The sequence below is a fragment of the Tetrahymena thermophila genome (genome assembly GCF_000189635.1).
Source record: "Tetrahymena thermophila SB210 genomic scaffold scf_8254676, whole genome shotgun sequence".
NCBI lineage: Eukaryota > Ciliophora > Oligohymenophorea > Hymenostomatida > Tetrahymenidae > Tetrahymena > Tetrahymena thermophila.
The window spans coordinates 45,590-57,658 of record NW_002476442.1 but is presented as its reverse complement, the minus strand read 5'-3'; the positions used below and the strand labels follow the sequence as shown (position 1 = coordinate 57,658).

At 20.7% G+C, this 12,069-nt stretch overlaps 3 protein-coding genes across 3 annotated transcripts in view; 1 reads left to right on the top strand and 2 right to left on the bottom strand. All coding sequences in view use genetic code 6, as the record gives it.

The window, feature by feature from the left end:
* TTHERM_01190450 (transmembrane protein, putative) overlaps positions 1-4,421 on the bottom strand; it is a gene marked incomplete at both ends in the record, with an annotated part of 6,237 nt that extends 1,816 nt beyond the window's left edge. Inside the window, 4 exons of the mRNA XM_001013510.2 lie at positions 292-381; positions 658-747; positions 2,561-2,973; positions 3,315-4,421. Coding sequence (XP_001013510.2) covers positions 292-381; positions 658-747; positions 2,561-2,973; positions 3,315-4,421 — 1,700 coding nt within the window. The remainder of the gene's footprint in view (positions 1-291; positions 382-657; positions 748-2,560; positions 2,974-3,314) is intronic.
* A 1,726-nt stretch (positions 4,422-6,147) lies between these two features.
* Positions 6,148-7,817, top strand: TTHERM_01190440 (TBP1 interacting protein; the record flags this gene model as incomplete). The annotated part of the gene is made up of 7 exons (XM_001013509.3): positions 6,148-6,384; positions 6,459-6,674; positions 6,731-6,941; positions 6,999-7,126; positions 7,189-7,425; positions 7,506-7,610; positions 7,698-7,817. 7 exons carry the CDS (start codon positions 6,148-6,150, stop codon positions 7,815-7,817), a joined length of 1,254 nt encoding a protein of 417 aa, XP_001013509.2.
* Positions 7,818-9,096: 1,279 nt separating this feature from the next.
* TTHERM_01190430 (hypothetical protein) lies at positions 9,097-10,361 on the bottom strand (the record flags this gene model as incomplete). Its single annotated transcript, XM_001013508.2, has 6 exons — positions 9,097-9,327; positions 9,389-9,453; positions 9,640-9,668; positions 9,722-9,837; positions 9,974-10,080; positions 10,196-10,361. The coding sequence occupies 6 exons, from the start codon at positions 10,359-10,361 to the stop codon at positions 9,097-9,099; spliced, it is 714 nt and encodes a 237-aa protein (XP_001013508.2).
* Between the last annotated feature and the right edge of the window lie 1,708 nt (positions 10,362-12,069).

The window sequence follows — 12,069 nt, the reverse complement described above, 5'->3', positions numbered from 1 at the left end:
TTCTCTCAAAATATTGTTAATTAGTTAGTTCAAAGGAAAAAATTAAGAAAAAATATAAAATAATAAGTAATGAATTAAATAATTAATTCAAGTTAAAGTTGAAAATAAAAAATAAATTAAATTAACAAATAAAAAGCAAACGAAAAAAACACAAGCAGAATAAAAAAGAAAAATAAATCAAATACAAAGATAATAAATAAATAAATAAATTAAAAGATTTAGCTAGCTAAATTGTTTTAAATTCATTTTTATATTAAAAAAAATCGCAATCAATAAGTAAACTGTTTATACTAAATATAAAGTGTCAAATTTGAGAGACTAGTGCACTTTCCTAAACCAAAACCTAAGTCTAATGCACCTTTGTCACCAATTCTATTCCAACTTTTTAATTTTGAAAACAATATATTGTTAATTAGTTAGTTCGAAGGAAAAAATTAAGAAAAAATATAAAATAATATGTAATGAATTAAATAAATAATTATTTAAAGTTAAAATTGAAAATAAAAAATGAATTAAATTAACAAATAAAAAGCAAAGGAAAAAAACACTAGTAGAATAAAAAATAAATAAATTAATTAAAAGAGTTAGCTAGCTTAATTGTTTTAAATTCATTTTAATATTAAAAAAAATCGCAATCAACAAGTAAACTGTTTATACTAAAGATTAAGTGTCAAATTTGAGAGATTAGTACACTAACCTAAACCAGAACCTAAGCTTGATGCATCTTCGTCAAAAATTAAATTTTCCCTTTTTAAATTTTGAAAACAATATATTGTTAATTAGTTAGTTCGAAGGTAAAAATTAAGAAAAAATATAAAATAATAAGTAATGAATTAAATAAATAATTATTTAAAGTTAAAGTTGAAAAAAAAATGAATTAAATTAACAAATAAAAAACAAAATAAAAAAAATTAGCAGAATAAAAAAGAAAAATAAATCAAATATAAAGCTAGTAAATAAATTAAAAGAGTTAGTTAGCTTAATTGCTTTAAATTAATTTTTATGTTAAAAAACATCAAAATTTAAAACAAATAAATTGTTTTTACAGATTATGTGTAATTTTCAAGAGATTAAGGAACTTTCCTAAAAGAGAATGTAGGGATGATGAATACCTTTTTAAATATCGAAAAAAACATATATAGTTAATTAGAAGAAATATATGATAATATAAAAATAAATAAATTAATTAATAATAAAATCAAAAATTCAAAATGAAAAAATGAGTTAAATTAATAGAGAGAGTAAGAAAATAATAGCAAGCAGAAAAAAAACTATATAAATCCAATTAATCTGCAATTTTTAACTAATGAATAAAAAATGTAGAGTTATGTTACTTTTAAGGAAAAAATAAATTCATAAAAATAAAAAGTTTTAAAAAATTAAAAATTAAGTGAAAATTAAATTAAAATAAAAATGAATGATTATTGATGATAATATCATAAGAAAAATAAAACTGTCAATAGCATGAAAATTAAATATAAAAAAATATTAATAATAATAATTTGAATAAATTAAATATACCTCTTTTTTGCCAATTAAATATAAAGAACCTAATGTGATTAATATGAAGACTTTAAAAACTTTTTTTATTAATAAAAATAAATTTTAAGGATATTAATAAAAAATAAATATTTACTTTTTTTAGATTATAAAATGATTTTTCCTTTTAGATCATTTATTTTTTTTTCTTCAAAATTATTGAATAGTAATTTGTATAAATTTAATTAAGTATTTGAATATTAATAAATTAATTCACCTTTATATCAAATTCATTTGAATTAAAAGAACAAATAAATAATCATAATAATTATCAAATACAAATTTATAAATTTGCTTTTTCAAAGAGATATCACAAATAAGATAGTGTAATATTTTTTATTAAATCTTAATATTTATTATTAAAAATGTAACAAGAATCAAAGACAGTTGCGTAGTGATATATTGAAAAAACTCTAGTAATGAGTTTAATTAATTAAGTACTTAAATTTTGATAAAATAATTTTAATTTTTTAGATTTTTTTATTTTAGTCCAGTAATGAGGCGAATTTGAATTAAAATACTGTAAATCCTCATTAATCAAGGGCCAAATTTTTATCAAATAGAAAATTTTTGATTAAGGTCCAATCATCAGCTTCATAATATTTTGTATTAATAAAGTTTTTGCAGCTATTAAAGATTGCTTACAATAAATAAAATCTCAAAATTTAAAAAAAAAAAAAAAAATTAACAGAGCAAAAATAAATATCTATTATAATCAACAATATAAAAATTAAATAAAATATAAATCAGCAAAAAACCTACAAAATTTCAACTAATTAACATTAATTTAATACCCTTTAGCTTAATAAATTGCTTTTAAAGCTAAATTTGTTTATTGTATTTAAAAATATTTATTTATTCGTTTATCATTCATTCATCTTTTATTGATTTATTATTATTTTAAAATATTTAGTTTTTAGAATTTATTGAAAAAAAATTGTCTTCTTGATTTTAATAATTATATTTTTCAGGATTATTTTAAATTCCGATTATGCAATTTTTGATCCTTTGATTTATTTACTGCTAATCTTTGCTATAATTAAATTAGTTATCATTTAAGAACCTCTGCAAGCAATCCTATCTATATGGATTGTCGGTATCTACTTTATTCATTATTTCTAAATGATTTAAAGCTTTTTGTTAAGATACTTCTTAGATGGATTAATCAAGTTAATATTTGTTTAAAGGGGAATGAATATCTGAAATTTCAAGATCCAAAACTTTGTCATCCATTTCTTTTTACGAATTGCTAACATTATCTTTTGCTTTCTAATCTTCATTTTAATCATTTTAATAATTTAATTCTTCATTAATTAAATCACAGCCACACATTTGAATCGCAGAGTATTGCTCTGGTGTTAGCAATAGCTTTATTGCTGTCCTCATTTTTAGAAACTCCTTTTGCATTTCGAATACACACATATCTTTGTTTGTCTATTTAATTAAAATATCTAACAATTCTTAATTTTTTTTTGTTAATTTTTTCTTTCTTCTCTAACAATAAGTAGGCAAAAAAAATGCTTTCCATCTATTTATAAAATTAAAATTATCAAAAAAAATGATTATTTTTAACAATAAAAAATAATTTAAATATTTTATTTCAATTTTTATTTTTTAAAAATTCTTTAGAGAAATTTAAAATATTTAGCAAAATCAATAATAAAATGCAAGCAAAAAATAAATAAAAAATAAATCAATCAATCAATTTACTTTTGAAAATTAGAGATTTGAAAATAATTCTTCAAGTTTTTTTTAAAGCTAACATTTTGAATTACCTCATTTTATTTTAAAATTGCTTCAGCTTCTTACTTTGACTCAATAATGGTATTATTTATTTTTTCGTTATCCGCTTTACCAAATAATCTGATGGCTGTTTTTTTGTAGTAATATTTTAATTGAATACCTAAAAAGTCCTATGCAAGTGTGGCTTCTGCGATGCACTTAAAAATATAACCTGTAAGTAATAGCATAGAAGCAATACCCCAAACGTAGGCTAATACTTCAGAGAGTAAAGGGTATTAAACTTAAGTTTATTTAACTACATTGTTTAAAATAACCATCATGGAGCAAAAGGGTTGACCTTTAGGAGATCGATTAGTGTATTATGCTGTTTATTAACTTAAGTCAGCTATTTAAACATATTTTTTAGAAGTTTAGAACAATAAACCTTTCTGGACTTGGATTTACTGTAATTGCAGATTGATTAGATTTATCGCTTATGAATTCAAACTAATTGAACTAATAGAAAGAAATACTCTAGTTTTTTTCTCATTATTTTTGATAGAAAAACTTAAGTCACCTATCGAAAGGATTACACCTAAATCTTATTTCTATAATAGCTCTTAAATCTCATTTTCTGAAGCACACCTATAAGTTTAATCTCTTAATAAATTTCCAGAACACTTTTCAATAGTAAATTCTATTCCATCTCCTTATAAAGGGATCATTTCGCTTTTAAGAGATAAATATGTGTTGCCTGATTCTCCAAATCTGATTAAGTTATCATAATAGTATGAATTTATTTAGCGATCTTGATTTTTTAGATATATATCGAAGTATTATATTTTATTTTATTTTTCTATTTCTATTATATCTTCTCCATCCTACAATATTTAAATAAACAGAGCTTCACTTGCTATTTAATACTCGATTCCTTCATCTTATACTTCGTCAAATTGATTAAATTTAGGAGAAATCTTTCCTTAGTAAAAATAAATCATCAAATATAAAAAGTAACCTAAAGAAGCTGAAACATAGATAATAGAAAAAACACCACCTATAACTGTTTTCTTTTTGTAGTGATCTTAGTTTATCTTTTAATAATAAGGAGGTGCGAAAATGTCAAAATACCTTATAAAACTAAATTTCTTTTATTTACTCATTAACTAAATATTAATTTATACCTTTTATCTCTACTAATAATTAATTCAATATTAGATATCTTTGATAATCAATTATTTTTTTTTAATTTAGATTAAATTGGCTTATCCTATTTTCTTTGCTAAATGAACAAAATTAATTTGCTTCATCAGAAATTTTTTTTATCAAAAATTGTTCATCAGAAAAACGAGATTGGAAATTAAATGAATTATTTTATTTATAAGAACAGTTTTATTTGTGTTATAAAAAAGCAAAATTGAATATTATAATATAAAATTATTTAATTTTTTTAAAAGGATAGTTAGTGTTTCTTTGTAGATAAAATAATCAAAAAAATTTTAATTAAAAAAAATATTCGGATATATCTTCAAATTGATAATTTTATCAACTCTTGATGAAAATTAGAACAAGTAGATTTATTACCCTGAATATATATTAAATTTGTCTAAATTATTTATTCTCAATTCTTTTTTTGCATAAATAAAATATAAAATGTATGAGGGAGGATTAATCAAAATTTAAATGAATAAAGTTATTATTATTAATTAATATGTTATTCCTAATAATCATTAAGAAAACTTGCCACATTCAACAATTTTTTAATTATTAAATATGAAAATACATTTTTAATTTTATTCTAAAGATTCAAAATGAAAATGAAAATCTTATTTACTTATATTTAATGTTGATAAAATGGATTACTAAAGTTAAGATGAGTTTATTTTAATAATTTTAATTTAAATTAGTGAAGAGTGTTAATTTCCTTTAATTTTTGCTATAATACTGTATCATATTTTTAAATTTATTTAAATCATAAATTTTTATTTTTATTCTCAATTAAACTATTTTGTATTCTTATTAAAAATTAAATATTAATTTAGTTTCTTTTAAATAAAAATTAATTAAATTATGATTTTATTATAAAATTTTTTCATTTATATTAAATTGCTTGGTTTAATCATTTACCAATCCAATCTATCTTAATTTTGGATGAAAAGGGATAAATTTTTTTTCTTTATAATAACAAATGAATGCAAAATTTTTATAATTGTTATTATTAGCACTAAAAATTAAAAATTCAATGCAACAAAAAATTAAGTTAAAACTTTATCTTTCAAAAGAACAATATGTGAACACCAAAAAATTAAAAATAATAAAATAAATAATTATGAATAAAGAATTAAAATATTAAAGAAAAAAAAATTATTTTCAAAAAAATTTATAAAAATAAGAAATTAATTTAATACATATTGCTTTGTTTATGCATAGAGAAATGTATGATTGCTTGATAAAAGAATGTAATTTTTAAGATCTGAATTGTGTTTAAATAGAAACAATTAATTTAACTGAGAAAATATGACAAAATAAGATAAAAGGAATTGGCTCCAATACTTTTTTACCGCTTGTAGGGATATATCAGATATATTTGAACTCAACAGTCATAAATAGAATGAAAAGGATATTTTTTAATTTAAAATCAATTGGATTAATAGATTATAATTTTTGTGCGCTCAAATTATATTATTTTAAGTAAAAATAATAATAAATCAAAAACAATTAGTAAATATAATTTTTTGCCTTTAATAATTTAGTATATCTATCTATCTATCAGTGCTAATTACAAGCAATACATAAATAGCTACATAATCTATAATTAATAAATAAATCAACAAATAATATCAAACATAACCAACTAATTATTCCATAGTTTGAATTGTTAATACAAAGATGAGTTAAGTTGAAGAAAAAGTTGATGTTGAAGAGGGTGCTCAAGAAAACGATCAAGCTGAAGATACAGGAAGAAGAAGATCTACAAGAGCAAGAGCTCCTCCTGCACCTACTGCTCCTGCTGCTAAGAAAGATCCTAAGGCAGCAAAGGGAGCTAAGAAGGGCGCAGCTAAAAAAGATCCTAAATAGAAAAAAGGAGCAAAAAAGAAAGGATCTGATGATGAAGATTCAGACATTGTAATCAAAATTTTGAGAAATCAATCATTTTTGAATTGAAATTAATTATCAAATTTCAAATAATTAATTGGTAGGAAATTATTGAAGACAAGCCAGAAAATATGGATGACGAAGAAGAAGAAATTAAAGAAAAAAAAGAAACAAAAGAAAAAAAAGATGATGAATTAGATGAAGAAGATGAAATTGAAGAAGAACCTTCTGAAGATGACGATGATGAGGAAGATGAATTTGATGAAAAGCCAAAAAAGAAAGGAAAAGGTGCTGCTAAATCTGCACCCGCTGCTAAAAAAGTAGAAATACTCCATTTTTAGAAATATTTATTTATTTCAATTTATCTTTTTATTAGGGTAAGGCAGCTGAAAAGCCTGAAAAGAAGGCTCCTGCTACTAAAGCTCCTGCAGCCAAAGGCAAAAAGAAATCTAAAGAAAGCGATGATGAAGACGACTTTAATGATGATAGTGAAGAGGCTAAACCAAAGGGAAAAGGTGGAGCTGCTAAAAAGGGTGCTCCTGCTAAGAAGGGAAAAAAAGATGAAGATGATGGAGGCACTGTTGATGGTAATTTAACTTCAAGTGAAATTTAAAGCTAATAAATTTGATTGATTTTTATATTAGATGATACTGTACTTGAATATATGAAGAAAGCTAATAGACCATATTCTTTGATTAATATTTGTGATAATTTACATGGAAAAATTAAGAAGACCGCTTTATAGAAAATGCTCGATGGGTTGGTCAGTAAGGTAAGCTATTTAATTTTGTAATAAAAATAACATAGATCATTTTACTTAAACCATTAAAATAGAATAAATTGACTTGCAAAGAGTTTGGTAAAGCTAAAATTTATCTCATGAATTAAGATTTGTTGCCATAGGTTGATAAATCAGAGCTAGAATAAATGCAAAATGATTTGAATGAAAAAAGAGTTTACTTGAGAGAAATTGGTGAAGAAATCAAAGAACTTACTAAAAAAATAGCCACTTATAATAAATAATTAACCAATGCTTAAATTTAAGAAGAAATTGTAAAGAACGAAAAAATGGTAAAATATTTTATTATTTATTTATTTATTTACTCTCTTCTTTTTATTCTTTTCTAAATATTCTTTAAATTAAATATCAGATTAAGTAACTAGAAGATAAAATGCATTTCTATTAAAGTGATAAATTCGTTTAAGCATCAGAATCCGATGTTAAGAAGCACGAAGAAGCATATCAAAAAATGGAGGTAAATTAATTTAATTTAAACTTTTTAATTCAAATTTTTTATTTATTTATTTATTTATTTATTTATTTATTTATAATTAAATTACAGAAAGAATACAAGAGACGTAGAAGAATGTGTAAGGATGGTATTGGTCAAATAGCTGAAGGTATGAATAAAAAGCTATCAGAAGTATAAGAATTGATTGGAATAGAAGAGGAAGATGAGTGAGCGAGAAAAAGCTTTATTACTCTAAAATGTTAAAAAATAAACAAATTAGGCAAATTGATGAATTGAATATAAAATACTCTATTAATAATTAAGTTACACACTATTATAATATTACAAATTTAACTAACATATAATCAATACATCATATAAATTTCATTGTATGGTTGATTTATATATCTGTCCTTAATTTCTTTTGTTCATTTTTCCTTAAGCGATTATAATTAATAAAAACAAATACATAAATAAATAAATGATTGCTTTAATCATTTATTTATTATGCATTTAAATTAAATATAAATAAATCTAAACTTTTAAAGTCTTATGAGTATTGTATTACTTTCTTACTAAAAAGAATATATTAATGATATTAATATATAAAAATCCATGATTTAAATAATTTAACTCATTTTTTAGATCCATTTTGTTGTTTTTTACTCTCAATCTTATGATAATTAAAAATTAATTATCAGCAATCATCTCTTCTCTCTTAAAAATATTATTATTTTATAAATATTACTTAAAATTAATTGGCTTAAATTTTCTTATTTAACAATATTTAAAATAAAGGCAGTAAAATTTGTTACTTTTCTAAACAAAAATTATAATGTAAATATTTTGTTATTTTAGAAATTTTATTTATTATTAGCTTAAGATTATATTTTATAATTTGAAAATATTTAAACTAGCTAATAAAATTTAATATTTTTAAATTTAAAATGAAAAGTAATTTTTATTATTCTAGATATTCATTGTTAATTTTTTAAAAATTTACATCAAATATTCAATTATTAATTAAATAGCATTGAAAGTAATTCAAATCTCATTCAATAATTTAATTGAAAAACAAAATTGATAATTTCTTTATAAAAAGATTATTTCAATGTAATTTAAATCCAAAATAATAATTTAAATATGTTTTATCGTTCAAAAGTTTTATGGATATAATTTTAGTAAATATTAAAATTAATCAACAATAAATTTATTTATGAAAGTATTATTAAAAATCTATTTTATTTAATAGTTCATTTTATGAATGTTTTGCTTTCTATAAAATATAATCAATCATAAAAAAACTGTAGAAGTGTAACAAAGAATTATAACTCTCTATTAAAAACATCTTTTAAATAAAGCTTTAAAAATAAATATGAAAGATGAAATAAAGGAAAGGAAATGATTTGATAAGAAGAATTTAAAACTTTTAATATGAATGTAAGTAACACAGAAAGAAAAGTAGATAAAAAACGAATTTATTTTAATTGGTGGGTTTTATTTTTGTAAATCATGCGGCATGTTCTGAGCTTTAATTAAGGAACTCCTCTTAGCTGTGATTTTAATTAAGATTCTGGTTTGATCTAGTTTGAATTTTTGGCTTGATATTTTTAAATCTTTCTAACTTGAAATCGTTTACAATATTTTAAGCAACTTTTTACTAATCTAATCTTTCTTGAGAAATTGATCTTAACTAGCTTGCTTGATTTGATTTAATAACTAGTTTCTTCTCCTTCTTTTACTATTAATTAAATATCAAGTAAGGGTTTTAAAATGTGATCAATTAACTCTCTAAAACTTACTTCCTATCTTTGGATTGCATAATAATCTAAAAGTTTTCTCTCATGCTCCTACAAATAATGCAATTCTTTTAGTTAAATTATAGTTTTTTTTCAAAATAAAATAGAAATTAAAAAATAAAACGTTCTTTTGTTGAAAATCAATCTTTATATAAAGTATTAAATATTATTTATTTATTTATTAGTTAATTATTGCTTTATCTCTTTATTTATTTATCTATCTATCTATGTATTTATATGCAATTAATTCTTACCTAATACTTAGTTTATAGGAGTAGATGGTCTATTAATAGAAAAAAGTTATTAACTGATTTTATTCATGAAATAATAATTTACTTATTTCTCACACCGTAACGGAAGTCATCATTAGGCAAGTCTAATTCAATTCCAATTTTACCTTTCTTTATTTTCTTCTTTACTTCTTAATGAGAGTCACGATATCTTGAGATTTCCTAAATTTTTAAAATTATTTGAAATAAATTCTATTTTAAAATTAAATTGCTTTAATATTTATTTAATTTTGCTTTTTTTATGCTTTAAATATTCCTGCTTTGATTTATATGTTCATATTTTATATATTTTTGTTACCTTCGCATTAAAGCATTTGTCTTTTATGCAATCGCGATTGAGCTTTAAAAAATCTCTAGGTGGTTCTTTGTCTTTACTTTCGTCATGATACTTCCAAGTCATTGTAACTGAATTATACATTACAAAATTATTTATTAATTCTTGGATATTCGTTGAACTAAGTTGGATTCATTTATTTTTAAACTCTTTCTGCTTTCTCATTAATAATGAACAAAAAATTACCTTCCTTGGCTCCTTCAGCATCTTTTTTTGGAGGTTTGCCATAAACATGATTGATGGGGGGAAGATTGTATGTGGATTATTTAGCCTTCCCAATCTCATTCTTTAAAAGCAGCTTATTATGCTTGTTTCTTTACCAAGGAAGAACTCCTTCTTAACTCAAATTCATGACCTTATTCTAAATTTAGTAAACTAAATAGCTATTTAACTAACTCTCTTATTGATTATTTAACTCTGAAACAATAATTAATTAAACAAAATAATTAACAAATAATCTATATATACATTCAATTATAAATATCACTGTTTACTTTCTTTTCAATTCCTAAAATGCTTATTTATTCTATTTATCAAGAGACTCTTCCCTTTATCAGTCTATATATGTTTTTTTGTATTTATTCATTTATTCATTCATTTTTTCAATCAATCCTAAATAATTTGTAAATTTTACATTGAAAAATAAATATTATCTATAATCAATCTAGTTAGTTATTAAATATTTGTTTGTATTTTAAATTAATTGTTTGCTTGTTTGTCTTTTAAAATTTTGACAAACAACAATATCAATTAAAAAAAGTTATATATTTGTTTCTCATAATAATTTCAACTATGCATTCATTTATAATATGTAAAAGTTAATTTTTTAATTGTATCATTTCAAAAATTATAAATATAATAAAAATAAATTATTTAGCTTTTAGATTTTTTCTTTTATTTATTTATTTATTTATTTGGCTAACAAAGAAACTACATACAAATTGTTTGTAAAATAATTTATTTTATGTAAATATTAAAGGTAATTAAAACAAAAAGTAGTATTCATACTTGCAAAATAAATGTTTTAATTAATTTTTTAAATATTTTAAATTTTTTTAATAATATTTTTTTTTAATTTTTATTTTTATAAAAATACAACATATATATAATTTTAAAGTACCCTACCCAGTCCTATTTTGCTGGCAAGCGGTCACGCAGCTAGTACTGCAGTAGGCACCGCAAGCGTGCTGCATGACCACTTGCCAGGTCATGAATTTTTTTTTGTGAGGAGTACTATACTTATAAAAATTATTTTTATAAAATTTAAGAACATTAATTAATTACTAGAATTATTTTAAATTTGACAAACTGTTTAACTCTAATTCCTATCATATTTTTAAGTATATATTTAAAAAAAAAATATTAAAATTAAATAATGATTTTAAATTAATTTTTCTGTGATATCTCTTCGTAAAAGCAAATTTATAATGTTAATATTTGATATTTATTGCATTTTATTTGTTGTTTTTATCCATTTAAAATTAATTAAATTCCATAAATTGTTATTCAATATTTTTGAAAAAAAATAAATGATATAATAGATAAAATATTACGAAGATTTATAAGAAGTAATTATTTATTTTTTATTAATATCTTATAAATATAAAAATATATTAATAAAAAAAGTTTTTAAAATCTTCACTTTTATCTCATTGGGTTCTCCATATTAATCTGACGTAGATTTAATTTATAAATATTATTATTATTTTTATTAACATTTTTTGTATATTTAACTTTCAATTTATTTAAAAAAATGATTTTTCTAATAGAAATTGTCATCATTTTTCATTTATTTTTATTAAAACAAATATTTTGAGCTCTTTTATTTACTATTAATTATTTGCTACTAGCATTTACAATTGATAAAAACAGCTTATTTGCTTTGGATTGTGATATTTTTAATTATAAAAACTAATATAAAGCAATAAAGCTCATTTTTCTTTTTCTTTTTATTGCGCTTGCTTTTTTTATTCTTTTTTTTAATTTAACTCTCCATTTTAGTTTCAACTTTAGCTTTTATTATTGATTAATCTTATTATTTCATATTTTTTGTTCATTTT